The sequence below is a fragment of the Rattus norvegicus genome, chromosome 9, assembly GCF_021556685.1.
Source record: "Rattus norvegicus strain SHRSP/BbbUtx chromosome 9, alternate assembly SHRSP_T2T, whole genome shotgun sequence".
Taxonomy (NCBI): domain Eukaryota; kingdom Metazoa; phylum Chordata; class Mammalia; order Rodentia; family Muridae; genus Rattus; species Rattus norvegicus.
In genome coordinates this window covers 86229303-86241667 of record NC_141542.1, presented here as the reverse complement: position 1 = coordinate 86241667, position 12365 = coordinate 86229303, and the positions used below count along the sequence as shown (strand labels likewise).

At 39.6% G+C, this 12365-nt stretch overlaps 1 protein-coding gene and 1 long non-coding RNA gene across 10 annotated transcripts in view; one reads left to right on the top strand and one right to left on the bottom strand.

Moving 5' to 3' along the window:
- Positions 1-8657, top strand: part of Ikzf2 (IKAROS family zinc finger 2) — a 144469-nt gene extending 135812 nt beyond the window's left edge. For 8 of the 9 annotated variants that reach the window (XM_087565323.1, XM_087565329.1, XM_087565326.1 and 5 more), the window contains one exon: positions 463-8561. In XM_087565323.1, the coding sequence (XP_087421449.1) occupies positions 463-1187 (725 nt within the window). In that variant the 3' untranslated portion in view covers positions 1188-8561. 9 annotated transcript variants of the gene reach the window in all.
- Positions 1-12365, bottom strand: part of LOC148003773 (uncharacterized) — a 39145-nt gene that overhangs the window by 12463 nt on the left and 14317 nt on the right. The gene's annotated exons all lie outside the window — the stretch shown is intronic.

Here is a 12365-nt window from a genome sequence, read left to right as displayed (position 1 = left end):
CGTCAGCTCATGAGTGAAGTGCCATAGGCTGCCACCACATCCCTTCCGTTCTTCTGATGTGTGCAGCTCATGTCCTGTGTTTGATACAGGCAGAAGTGAGCCTAGACTGATTGCTTCTCACCAGACATTTATTCTCTCTCCTATAATTCTGAGTTCCGCGCAAATGAAAGCTCCAATAAAAACTAGTAATAAGATAAAATGAGCACCGTTCAGGCTGGAAGCATTTCTGTGGTTGCATTAGAGCAAGTGCAAATGCTTCTTACAAATTCTCCTTGTGTGGTCACATACCTGTGCATCTCCACAGAACTAAAGGGGCCTGGATACTTGACCTAAAGAGTCAAATTGCACAATTTAGTAAAATGTAGTATTCACTTATCTTCTTGTACCTTTTTATGTTTTTAGTCCCATCACTAATTTTGTTGTGTTTTCTCTTTTTCTTTTTCCTTTTTTTTTAAATGTTAGGGGAAAAGCTCATGCGATTCAGCTACCCAGATATTCATTTTGATATGAACTTAACGTACGAGAAGGAGGCTGAGCTGATGCAGTCTCATATGATGGACCAAGCCATCAACAATGCAATCACCTACCTTGGAGCTGAGGCCCTTCACCCTCTGATGCAGCACGCACCAAGCACAATCGCCGAGGTGGCCCCAGTTATAAGCTCAGCTTATTCTCAGGTCTATCATCCAAACAGGATAGAAAGACCCATTAGCAGGGAGACAGCTGATAGTCACGAGAACAACATGGATGGCCCCATCTCTCTCATCAGACCAAAGAGTCGACCCCAGGAAAGAGAGGCCTCTCCCAGCAATAGCTGCCTCGATTCTACTGACTCAGAAAGCAGCCATGATGACCGCCAGTCCTACCAAGGAAACCCTGCCTTAAATCCCAAGAGGAAACAAAGCCCACCTTACATGAAGGAGGATGTCAAGGCTTTGGATGCTACCAAGGCCCCCAAGGGCTCTCTGAAGGACATCTACAAGGTTTTCAACGGAGAAGGAGAACAGATAAGGGCCTTCAAGTGTGAGCACTGCCGAGTCCTTTTCCTAGACCATGTCATGTACACCATTCACATGGGTTGCCATGGCTACCGGGACCCACTGGAATGCAACATCTGTGGCTACAGAAGCCAGGACCGCTACGAGTTTTCATCACACATTGTTCGAGGGGAGCACACATTCCACTAGGCCTTTTCATTCCAAAGGGGACCCCTATGAAGAACTGCACATGAAGAAATACTGCACTTACAGTCCCACCTTCCCTCAGATGGTGACATGCTTACTTCTTCATGCTGTCACTGTCTATATTTCTTATTTTGTGGACAAAATGTCATTTGCTCTGCCTAATTACAATAAGGAAGAAACAAGAGAAAAGGGATGGGATGTTCACTGATAACTTGGCTTGTTTATTTCGTGAGCATTTAAAGCAGTTCATTTCGGCCATGCGTCCTTGCTAAGGCCTATCATGATTTAGGAGATCACTCAGTTCATAGAGATTCCTCTAAGATATTCTGATTTGCCATTCATGTTCAGGATTATGATAGAAGGCAGGAAAGTTGAGAGTTCTCTGGGTAGGATTTTGGGCAATTCAAAACAGTCTAAGTCATTTTACTCTCAAAGAAGATGTTTCAAAATGTAAACCCATTTTATTTTCTGTTCTTAGAGATCATGGAACACAAACACGATGTTATTTTCCATAACTACAAGGATGAGTTGAATTGTTATGGGTTCTGTGTTTACCTCCCCTACGGAATTTATAATTGAGTATGTTTTACACTGTATCCTATAGCAAAACTTTTAAACTACAGGTAGTCAAGGGCCACTATGATACATCTGAGGTCCTTTGATCTTATTTTTCTAAACTTGCGCACTGTTTTTCCATAGTTTTGATGACTGGCATTTTATAGACACCCTGGCAGCCTTACTTTTAACACCTGTAACAAATAGTATTTTTATGTAGTTTTCAGAATAACATATGTTCGCAAGAGTGGGTAAGAGGCAGTCAGTAATTTCCAGGAAGAATTCTGCTTTTCACAATTTGAGATTGTTTTTTTTTTTCTTTTAAGCTGTAAGATGCCGGCAGCCTAGTATACATATTTGCTTCTAAAGGTGTGTTTACGATTGTCACTTTATCAGCATTCAGTGTTAACCAGTCAGCAGAAAAGTGTAATTAGGCGAACAGTAGGGGGAATTCCCACTCTAAGAACCCTTTTCTGGTATTTCTCTTCAAGCTGTGAGCAGTCAGTGTTCTATCATAGTTCATTCCTCTTTGACTCTTGGTATAGAAGGTCTTAAAGAGCCTTGCTAACAGCTGCTTCCTCTGAAATCATGGAGCAACTGTTAATTGGACCTGAAAGTGCTCACCTGAACCCTGGAAGGTCTTTTATTTACTAGGGCTATGTATTCCACTATTTCTTCAGTAATGTCATTGCCTTTGCTGGAGACAAAAGGGAACCTCTTTGTTACCAGAATAGCATAGTGCAGGTCAAACAAACAAACAGAAAGTTTTCTGTCAGCCTTCCTGGAGCTGAGAATGTGACACTCTTCAGGAGAGGGTCCCGCACTTTAAAAATAAAAACAAAAAGTTCAACTCTAGAGGCCCTTATCAGAAATGAATCTCAACCCCTTAGTCAAGAATCTACTGTCTTCTCTTAATTTGCACATGACATATACTTCCATATTTCATGCTCAGGTTTTAATCCGATCGCTGCGAGTTCTCAGCTTTTCTTTTTCTTTCCGAAGTTCACTTGCATGTGTGGGTAGGGTTGGAGCACACTGTCATCAAGGCATTTGGGGGAATCCATTTGGCAGATATATACATATATATATATATATATATATATATATATATATATATATATATATATAGATAGATAGAGAGAGAGAGAGAGCGAGCTGCTTGTGTTAGAGGAAAAGAAGCCTGACCATAAGTGGATTATTTGACAGCCATTTGTAAATGCTGAAAGGTCTTCTGGGAGGTAACACATAGCTGCTCCATCAGACCTTTGACTGTCATGCCAAAACCATGTTTGCTGTGGGAAGTGTTAAGACTCAAGTAGTGTCCACCGATGAGCAACGTGTGTGCTCCTAACGTGCGTGCTCCTAACGTGCTTCACAGGTTTCCTTCTGTTCATTTAAGCAACTTCCTAGCCCTACCGTAGCCAGAGCCACGTAGTTCTGACTTGCTTCTTTTACTAACTCTTATCTTCGTTATTTCTGGAGAAATATCCAAATGGTACCTTTACATGTAAGAGAATGCACCAAAAAAAAAAAGAGCTATATCAAATGCCAACTGTTGGGTTTTCCAAGTTTTGTTTTCGTATCCCTTGGTACATTGTGAAAACACAGTTTACTCAGGGATAAAACATCTCGTCACGCCTTCCTTGTCCCCGTTTAGCCTGCACACTCTGGAATCACAGTGGAAAGGATATTTATTTCTGAATGAGGTAAATAAGTTTAAGGCTCATGACATTTTTGTTTTAATGTAACTTAAGGAAGCATCCGGATGCCTGTCTGGGTGTTCGTTTTGGCTCATTGTGGACACATGCAAGCGTCTGCTGTCAACTTTCCTTCTCTCTGCTCGCACCTACTGTGTTAACAATCATGCACCTATCTGCCCTAGGACGAAACTGACTTTAGGTGTACTGAAAGAGTCGTGTCCTTCCCCCACAAAGGTGGTACCGACGTGCTCTGCCTTTCTGATCCCATTTTATTGGAAAACCTGATTTATTCAGAGGAGTGAGCTATAAGGGTTTATTGGTTGTACATACACACTTAGCATTTTTTTTCAGCTGCATGGCACAAGGTACAGATAAAAGTAGATAGCTCTGATGTGACAGGGACAAATGAGGGCAAAGTGAACCCAAGACTCGTGAGTTACTATAAACTCTGTGGACCCTCAGTGACGGTCACACTTGCTTCTGTTTCACCAAAGAGAATAGGAGACACGGTAGCACCTAAAAGTAAGCATGATGGCCAGATACCAAATAAATCAAATTTACATAACCGTCACAAGACCAGTTTACTTAGGTGAAATGTCACCCTTGAGAGAGGATTTGAGGGCATGAAAATGGGTTACCCTCTGTGTTTTCCAGTTTGTCGGGAATTTAACAGATGGCTCTGCCCTCATTTTGCCCAAATTATTATTATTATTTTTGATCTCCAGTTCCTTCTGGAGAAACATGCTGCCTCCCGGTAACCGTGATGAATTGCTTGTTATAAAGGCTTTTTAGAGCAGTGAGAACAGCCAGCATGATGAGCGGTGGAGGGAAACACTGTCATTCAAACATTCCATTAAGAAGTGTCTGGATAAAATGGGGATATGAGGGCCGACCATTAAGATTTAGGACGAAGTCGCCTGGCTGGCTGGCATGCGTACAGGTCAGTGTTTGAATGCAGTATAGTTCACATGCACATGTGTATTGCACATTCTTTTAATAAAAATTCACAGAAAAGAAGCAGTTAGAAATCACCAGTTGTGTTGCAAAGGCATAGAGTTAGAAGTACAGTCCAGCAGGTGTATTAGGAAAGCCCAAAGTTGTCCATGTGTCTTTAAGACTAATGGCCATTTAAATCGCGAATCTCCATTGCCTGCATCGAGAAAAACAAAGCAAAGGGAATGCAATGAAACAGTGAAAGGGTATTAAGTTGGCTGGTGGATATTTGAAGAAGTACCAATTCTTTTCCGAGTGGAAGAAAATGCAGGAAATGACTTAGCAACTTTGGCTTGTATGCGTGATTTCCTGTCCAGTGGTACACCTCACAAGTTTGTAGTTTCCAAGACTTCATCTTCTCTCCAAAATGCTAAGTCAGGGTAGAAAGGTGTGCTGAAGAGGCCCGAAAGCACCAGGAGAGCGTCTGTCCTAGATTCAGGACAGCACGTACACTATCCAAGTCACCTGCTGTAGTGTTTCAGCCTGGGATTATTCTTTTTACTATAAAATTGTAGACTGGTGGTCATCGGCAGTTGTATTTCATGTTATTTCAATAACTACTGTCTGTATAATTATTCTACAGCAGACGCTCCCCCAGGTCCAAAAAGGGAAAAAAGTGAGGGGTGAATTGAAACTTTGTATATATAAAAGTTATTTTATAAATATTTTAGTCTTCCAGTTTCTGCAAAATAATTAAAATATACAGTAACTGGTCTCTTAACCCCTGAATTTAATGTATTAAATACTTATAAAATTTTATATTGGTGCCTTTTAAAAATGCATTGAGAGTGCTGGGTAGCTGTTTGGCTCCACCACACTTGGACTGTGTATTTTTTAAGAAAAAAAAAATCACATAAAATCTAAGTACTCTCTAATTCACCTTTGTGTTCTTAGAAAAAAAGAAAGGAAAAAAGCTGCTAAAAGACTTTACCAGACTTTTAGCTGAGCTGGCAAATGTGACAAGAAACTTTGAAACCAGATTTTAATCTTTTTGGCTTGATGGTATTTCTGGACACTATTCTGTCGGGGCAAAATTGTAGACTCACATGTCAGCAGTGAATTGGATTATGCTATGTGGTTTAATTTATTCTTGAGGAAGAATATGTTTTGCATCACACAGGGGGTTCTTTGTATAATTTGGAGTCAATAATTACAGTATTGTTTTGCTTTAAAAAAATGCCCGACTGGTGTTGCTCTAGTCTTGGGTCTTCTGTCTTCTAACCTGTAGTTGTTTGGTGGAATGGTGTGCAAATGTGGACCATTGTTTCCTCCTGAACAAAACAAAGCTCAGCTCTCAAGTCCCATGACTCCAAAGTGTCATCTCAGATGTTTAACGCGGGGTTGTCTGTCACTTTGTGAAGGGTGTCTTCGACTATGACAACTTTGTAAAAAACGAGCTGCTGGTTTTACAAAGTAGACATCATATGACCAAGAAGCTGTGATGTGCTAGTGTTTCTTTCCGTCATAGTGTACTCTTAGGCCAAATAATGACACCTTGAATATTTTTACATTTATTACAGAGACCTAAAATTTTGGAATTCTAAAAGGTTTTTATGTAATGCTCTATCTTACAGCAGTTTTCTCTTCTCTTGCTGTACTGTGAGTCTGTGCGTATTTTTTTCTTACGCACCCTTGGAAATGAGTTTTTAGTTCTGTTTATGGTGTTTCTCTCCCATACACTCGTTTATATACGTTCTGTACACATTTCTTATGAAGCCACCTTTCTTGTGCATAGACAAGTGACAAGTACATGAACCACTAGTTCCCTAAGATGACTTTTATATTATGAATTAATATGAAATTTATAGATCATGTGCTAAGCCCCATTAAGTGCAGAATAAAAACTTCCTATAGGTCCAAATAAGCCAGTGTGCACTGAATTGGGCCTTCAGTTTACCTCGAGTGACACGAAGTAAGGAAAGCTTGGGCAGATGGCGGTCCCTCTAGCCAGCACCATACACTTACTAGCATGTCGCTGAGTCTCATTTACTGGGAATGGATTTTTAAAGGAATACACTGGAAGGAGGGAAGGGATCGGGGGACTTCTGGTGTTTTTGTGGTTGCTTTGTCCTTTTTAAAATGTTGTTCAAATTGTGGAACTGTGATCTAAAAACATTTAGACTGAGGAGCACCGGAGAGGATGTCCGTCAATCACTTGCCCTTCTGTACCGCTAAGTTCTGGTTTCGCCTCTCCCTTCCTCTCACCTCCTCATCCCCACTCTGTATGTAGCCCTCCTCGCCATTGCTTCTCCATGTCTCTCTCGACCCTCCTACTAGTTAGGAGGGCAACTCTGAACTTCCGACTCATGAAGTCTTAACTTTTTGTCTCAGTGGTTTTTGTTAGCTGTGTAGTCTGCTGGCGTATTTTTATACCCTAGTGGAGTTTTGTATTTCCAAAGCGTGGTTGGGTTGACATGGTAAGCTGTATAGTCCTTACCTTGCTTCATCCTCAAGTAGGAGGCACGGAACATGACTCCAGCAATTCTGGAATCGGAGTATCCGTCTGGCTCCTTTGTGCTTGGATTCTGACTTGTTTGGCTTTCTTCTTAAATACAAATCATAAGAGAGTAGACTCCCCCATCCCCACCAAACACTGAGAGGATAAAAACGGAAAGCAAGAGTCTTAACTTTCTCCCAACGGGGTGCGGGGAGGGGCGAGTGCTTTAACACTTCTGCAGTGATATTTCAGGTTCAGAAGGGGTCCCCAGACCCCTCGCGCTCACCATCGGGTCCCTTGGACCCTGTGCTATTTGCAGCTTCAGAATGGTTACTTTTGTGATGGAGTTTAACTGCTATTCTTTTTTTCCCCATAAAAGTGCAATACCCCTCTTGAAGTCTTAAAAACTATGGTAATTTTCTTCTTTTCTCTTTCTGACATTTGTTTCTTTTACCAATGATGAAAAGAAACCATTGGAAATTGTAACATGTCATAGGACATAACAAGCAAAAATGAAAAACCACTCCACTATGAAAAGCTGAAAAAAAAAATGTAACAAATGACTTCTCTGACTTTCTGGAAACTTCGTTTAGGCTAAATTGCCTTGGAAATCATGAGTGAGAAGTTTATCCTGAGGCTGAAATATGATTTTTCTCCCACTCTTGTCTAATGCTCTTAAGTTAAATAACTAATATTTAATGTTTTCATTTCTCTCCTTTTGGAATATAAATATCAAAGCACTTAGGTCAGGTTTAAATCAATATTACCTGTTGAAGAAAAATTTTTTACATATTTAAAGCAGACCTGTTTCAATGCAGATGGAGAAGTATCTTTTGTATTATCCATATTTATATGTAGTGTGCTCTTTTTTTAATACCTGTGTTTCTGTAGTAAGACTGCTGTATTGTAAATACACGTTTTATTAAAAAGTAACATTTCTTTGGCATTTCTTTTGATGGCATATACTGTATTTGTACAGTATATGTCTTGGCTACTTAACTTTTTTTTCTTTAACAATACCAAAGGTAATTAGACTATTTTAAGGACTAATTGCTTGACAGTTTCTAGAATACTTTGATTTTTTTAGAAGAAAAGAGAAAAAAAATTTAAAAAAAAAGTCAAACCAGTGAACCTCATTTTTTCAAACTAATAATTTGGGGAAATAAAAACTATTGTTTAAAAAGAAATATATATAAATATATATATATAAATATCTGTAAAATTAAAATCCCAAACCTTGTATGTCAGGTTTGCTCAGTGTAATGTAGGGGTTTTTTTTTTGTTTTGTTTTTGTTTTTTTAAGGCTCAAATACCTCAGAAAATGGGGTTTACTATGGAAATGCTGCGGCAGTCTCTGCAGCTGTGTGAGCTGTCATCCTGCTGCATCCGGATTGGGAGACCTCCACTAAACAGTTTTATCACTGCAGACTAAAATGTGGGACTTGTATTTTCTTTGTTTTTTAATGCACACACGTACATGCTCCGTGCGTGTATGTGGGTACCGTGTATATGTGTGTGAGTGTTGTATATGCATGTGTGAATGTGTGTGTGTGCGTGCGCACGCGTGTGTGTGTACAACTAAAGAAGCTGCAGAAACTTTGTAATACTTTGTGAAAGGGTTATATTATAAAGGTTTGTACTGTCTGAGTGCACAGCTACTGGAATAAACTTAGCCAATCTCAGGAACAAGCATATAATTTGTCCAAGATTTATTTCTTCTCAGAAGTGTAAGTGCAGTTTTTAATTCTGTATATTATTTAATACTTTACCAATAAAATAAACTTCTGAAAGAAATTATTTGTTACAAAAACTTTCTGTTGAAAATTCTGTACACACTCCATCCCTCCAGTCACTGAAGACAGAAGTGTTGAGCAGCACCAGGTGGCTTGGTCATCACCAGCGTGGGTGTGTGTGGATGTGTGTCTCAGTCCGGTCCCAGAGTTCTGATGTGTGCGACCTCACCAGTACTCACCTCAGTCATTACCCGCTACCCAGCACTTTGTAGAGTCTGCTATGGCAGAGAACAAGGCATCGCACAATATTTTTTTAATCAAGGATAACATCTCTATGCTTCAGATAACTCTCAAATAATTCTGTTGTTACCTTGAAACCTAATCTGAGATGTTTCTCTGTCAGAGTCTCACTTCTATTGTAGAAGACATCAGAAATAAAGAAAAGGGTAGCGTAGCTTGCTCCAGATCTTCACTGAGGAACACAAGTGGGTCAAGCATTGGTCAATAATTTTAAGTCAGCATTTTGTGGTAATCAGAACAGAATTTTAAAAAACAAAAACCATGGAGTAAGTCATAGATTGGTAGCACCATTCGACTGCATTTGTTTGCCAGCTGTCAGTCATGTAGCCCTTACCCCTATGTGAAGGGCTAACACTCAGATTCCATAAGGATGTTATCTCTTCTAGGAGAAGATTGTTCTCTTACAAAGACATTCCCTGCCACAAATCCAAAAGGCCCTGAATAACTGGAGATGCATTTTACTTAGCTTTAGCTTTCTGCTTAGCTCTCGTGCCAATTTATAAAGCCCCACACACATTTGAGATCGCTATTTATTAAAAGTTCATCATATTTACAGAAGCTGTGGGTATTTGCAGTGGGTCTCAATTAGTTCACTTCCGTGTGTCACACAGAATGAGAGATAGTACAAATTCAAATGAACATGTACAACCTGAACAGAGCATCCTTCAAAATACAAGCCTGAGGCTGGAGACAGGTGAATGGGAAATGCCGAGCAAAATAAACTTATCAAATTACTACTAATTTGAAATAATCTGAAATTAAAGTTCTTACTAATGAAATTGCTAGGAAGGGCCTTTCTAGATCATAATTGTCAGACTGGTTTATCTATTAACAAGAGCCAATTTAAAAAAAAAAACAAAGAAATGGAACATCCCTTATGCTCTTAAATTTCATTCAAATCCGGTCAGCAGCAGGATAAGTTGTTGACATGCTAAGGCTTTTATCAGCATCTTCAAGCCAAAGGACCAGTGTTGAGGGACCAGTCATTTGATGAAGCAATTTCATTTAGTGTTCTAACAATGCCCCTTCCTGTTGTTTGTGCCCCAACTGGCAACAGAACTTCATATCTTGTCAGTAGCCCTACAGGAAGCTCCCAGTGTACTTTGTATATCTTAATTTGACAGGTAGGCTTCTCTGATGCCTAAGGAAGGTATTTACCTAAACTGTCTGACAGGCAAAAAGGATATAAAGTCATTTGGAAACACACAAACCCATACGAAATTGGATAGAGGTATGAAAGATCCAAAGGGATTCTCACTATGGAAAACAAACAAACATGGCAGCATTTTTCCCTCTTCCAGTGGTTTATACTCTTGGGTGGTGTCCCCCATCAGACCAATCACTTTTAATTTCAACTTTACTGGACAAAATACACGCCCCTCAAAATAGTACAAACAGATACTGCCCACACCCTTAGAAGACCTGTTTGAACATGACCTACGGAACAACTGAAATGTTGATGAAGTTGAGGAGGACATTTAAATTCTCCAGGAAGATCCAAAGGTAAGGGTTGGGCTGGGCTCTGTGGCAGCTTAGGTGAGCCTATCATAAAGGAGCATTTTGCATTGTGCATTTAATTTAACAGCTGATGTGGGAGGTCACATCAGCTAGCTCTACCAAGGATGCTTAGCGAATGGCTGGATGTTGAAGTAGGATGGGCAACAGTGGCCATATGATAGCAATGATCTAGACCCTAGTATTGGTGCTGGGATGAGCTGAAAGGATTGTGAGTCATGAAGACTTTTTTATGACACCAATTCTAATAAGCCCTTTTTAAAATGAGCAATTGTAACTTAGGATATTTGGCTGTTGAGGTAGTGAAGGTGGTGGGTACCTGCCTTGGAAATGGGATACCCACAGTAGGGAATGAGTGGTTATCTGCCTTTTGTTCCTTTCCTGTTTTCCTTTCTTTTCCTGCCTTTCTTTTTATACTGCATTTTTTCCTATATTTATTTTGTCTTCCTCTTTGTTTCTCTACATCAGACCTGTTTTTGTCTTTCCCCTTTCTTCTATAGAATTTGTTGTATAATTTGCTGACTGCTCTCCCATGACCCTGTCACAAGTTTGATTAACTACTCTGAAATACAGTCTATGTCCACATGAATATTTTATTGCAACTAGAATATGTGTGTCTTCTAACCAGATCCTTTTGGGTAAGTGCTTTACAAATGAACCCAGTTATCCATGGCTTCATCTAAGTCCCTTTCACATTTCTTGTGGAAAGTAGATACTCCCTGGTTCGTAACTTTCATTTTATTGTCAAGGAAAGAGATTCCAACAGGGTTGGTTGATTTGTTCATGTTTTAAATATCCAAAATCAGCCAAAAGACTGAAAACCAACAGTAATGCATTAGCGTTCTGCTCATTCTGATTCTTAAACAGAATGACCCCAATTGAACTCACTGGCATAGGCAAGGCAGAGGGCAAGGAGAGACACTGAGAACTACAGTACTAAGTTGTAAGGCAAAAATTGTCCAAAATTAAAGTTCTTACTAATGAAATTTCTAGCAGACCTTTCACTCAATTTTAACTAGTGTTCATCTTTGTGATTTTCTTTTTTACTATCTTCAAATTTTCCTTCACAGTTAATAAAATTATTTATCACTTTGTTCTTATCCTTGAACTCATTTTGTTTATTTTGTTATCGCGTGGTGTAAATTTCAATGTTTACACATGGGTGTCTTACTCCTTTCCATTTAAAACCTTGAACCTGGCCTCTTAAGGATGTATGAATTCAGCCAGGCAGAAGTGGCACATGCCTTATAATCCCAGCTCTTAGGAAACTGAAAAAGTGGGATCTTTGTGAGTTCAAGGCCAGCCTAGCCTACAGAACAAGTTACAGAATGGCCAAGGCTACACAGAGAAAGCTGTTTCAAAAAACAAACAAGCAAGTAAACAAACAAACAAACAAAGCAGTATGTATTAATCCATCAGAAGCTAGGGTCAGCCTGTGCTTCTTCCTCACAGGTGTTAACACAGAAGCTCTCTACAAAGTTAACATCTTTCTGTCAGTTGTAAAGTGGAAAATATACCAGTATCCACCTCCATCTGCTTGCATCCTGAAGTGAGTGGCATATTTATCATATAATTCAGCCTCCTGTTATCTCTTTCCTAGGAATGAGACATCTACTGCCACTTGGACGTTCATGGCTTTGATCTGGAAGTTGCTGCAGTCTCCCAGTACGGTGCTGGAGCCATGCCTACCACCATGCCTTCCTAGGGCTTCACAATCCAAGTAAGTACTCAGTTTTGGCCTTCAATGAGTCTATTCTTTACCTCGTCTTCCTCTCTTTTTCTGTTTCTGTCTTACTTTCTTTGCTTTTTTTTTCTTTGCCACCTCCCTACACTGTTTACTGTTTATTAATTTATATCAGATTATAATCTGCATACATATTACTTTCATTTGCTAATACTCAAAGGGAAAGGGAAAACTGGGACACATTATGAGTCATGTTTTTCCAGA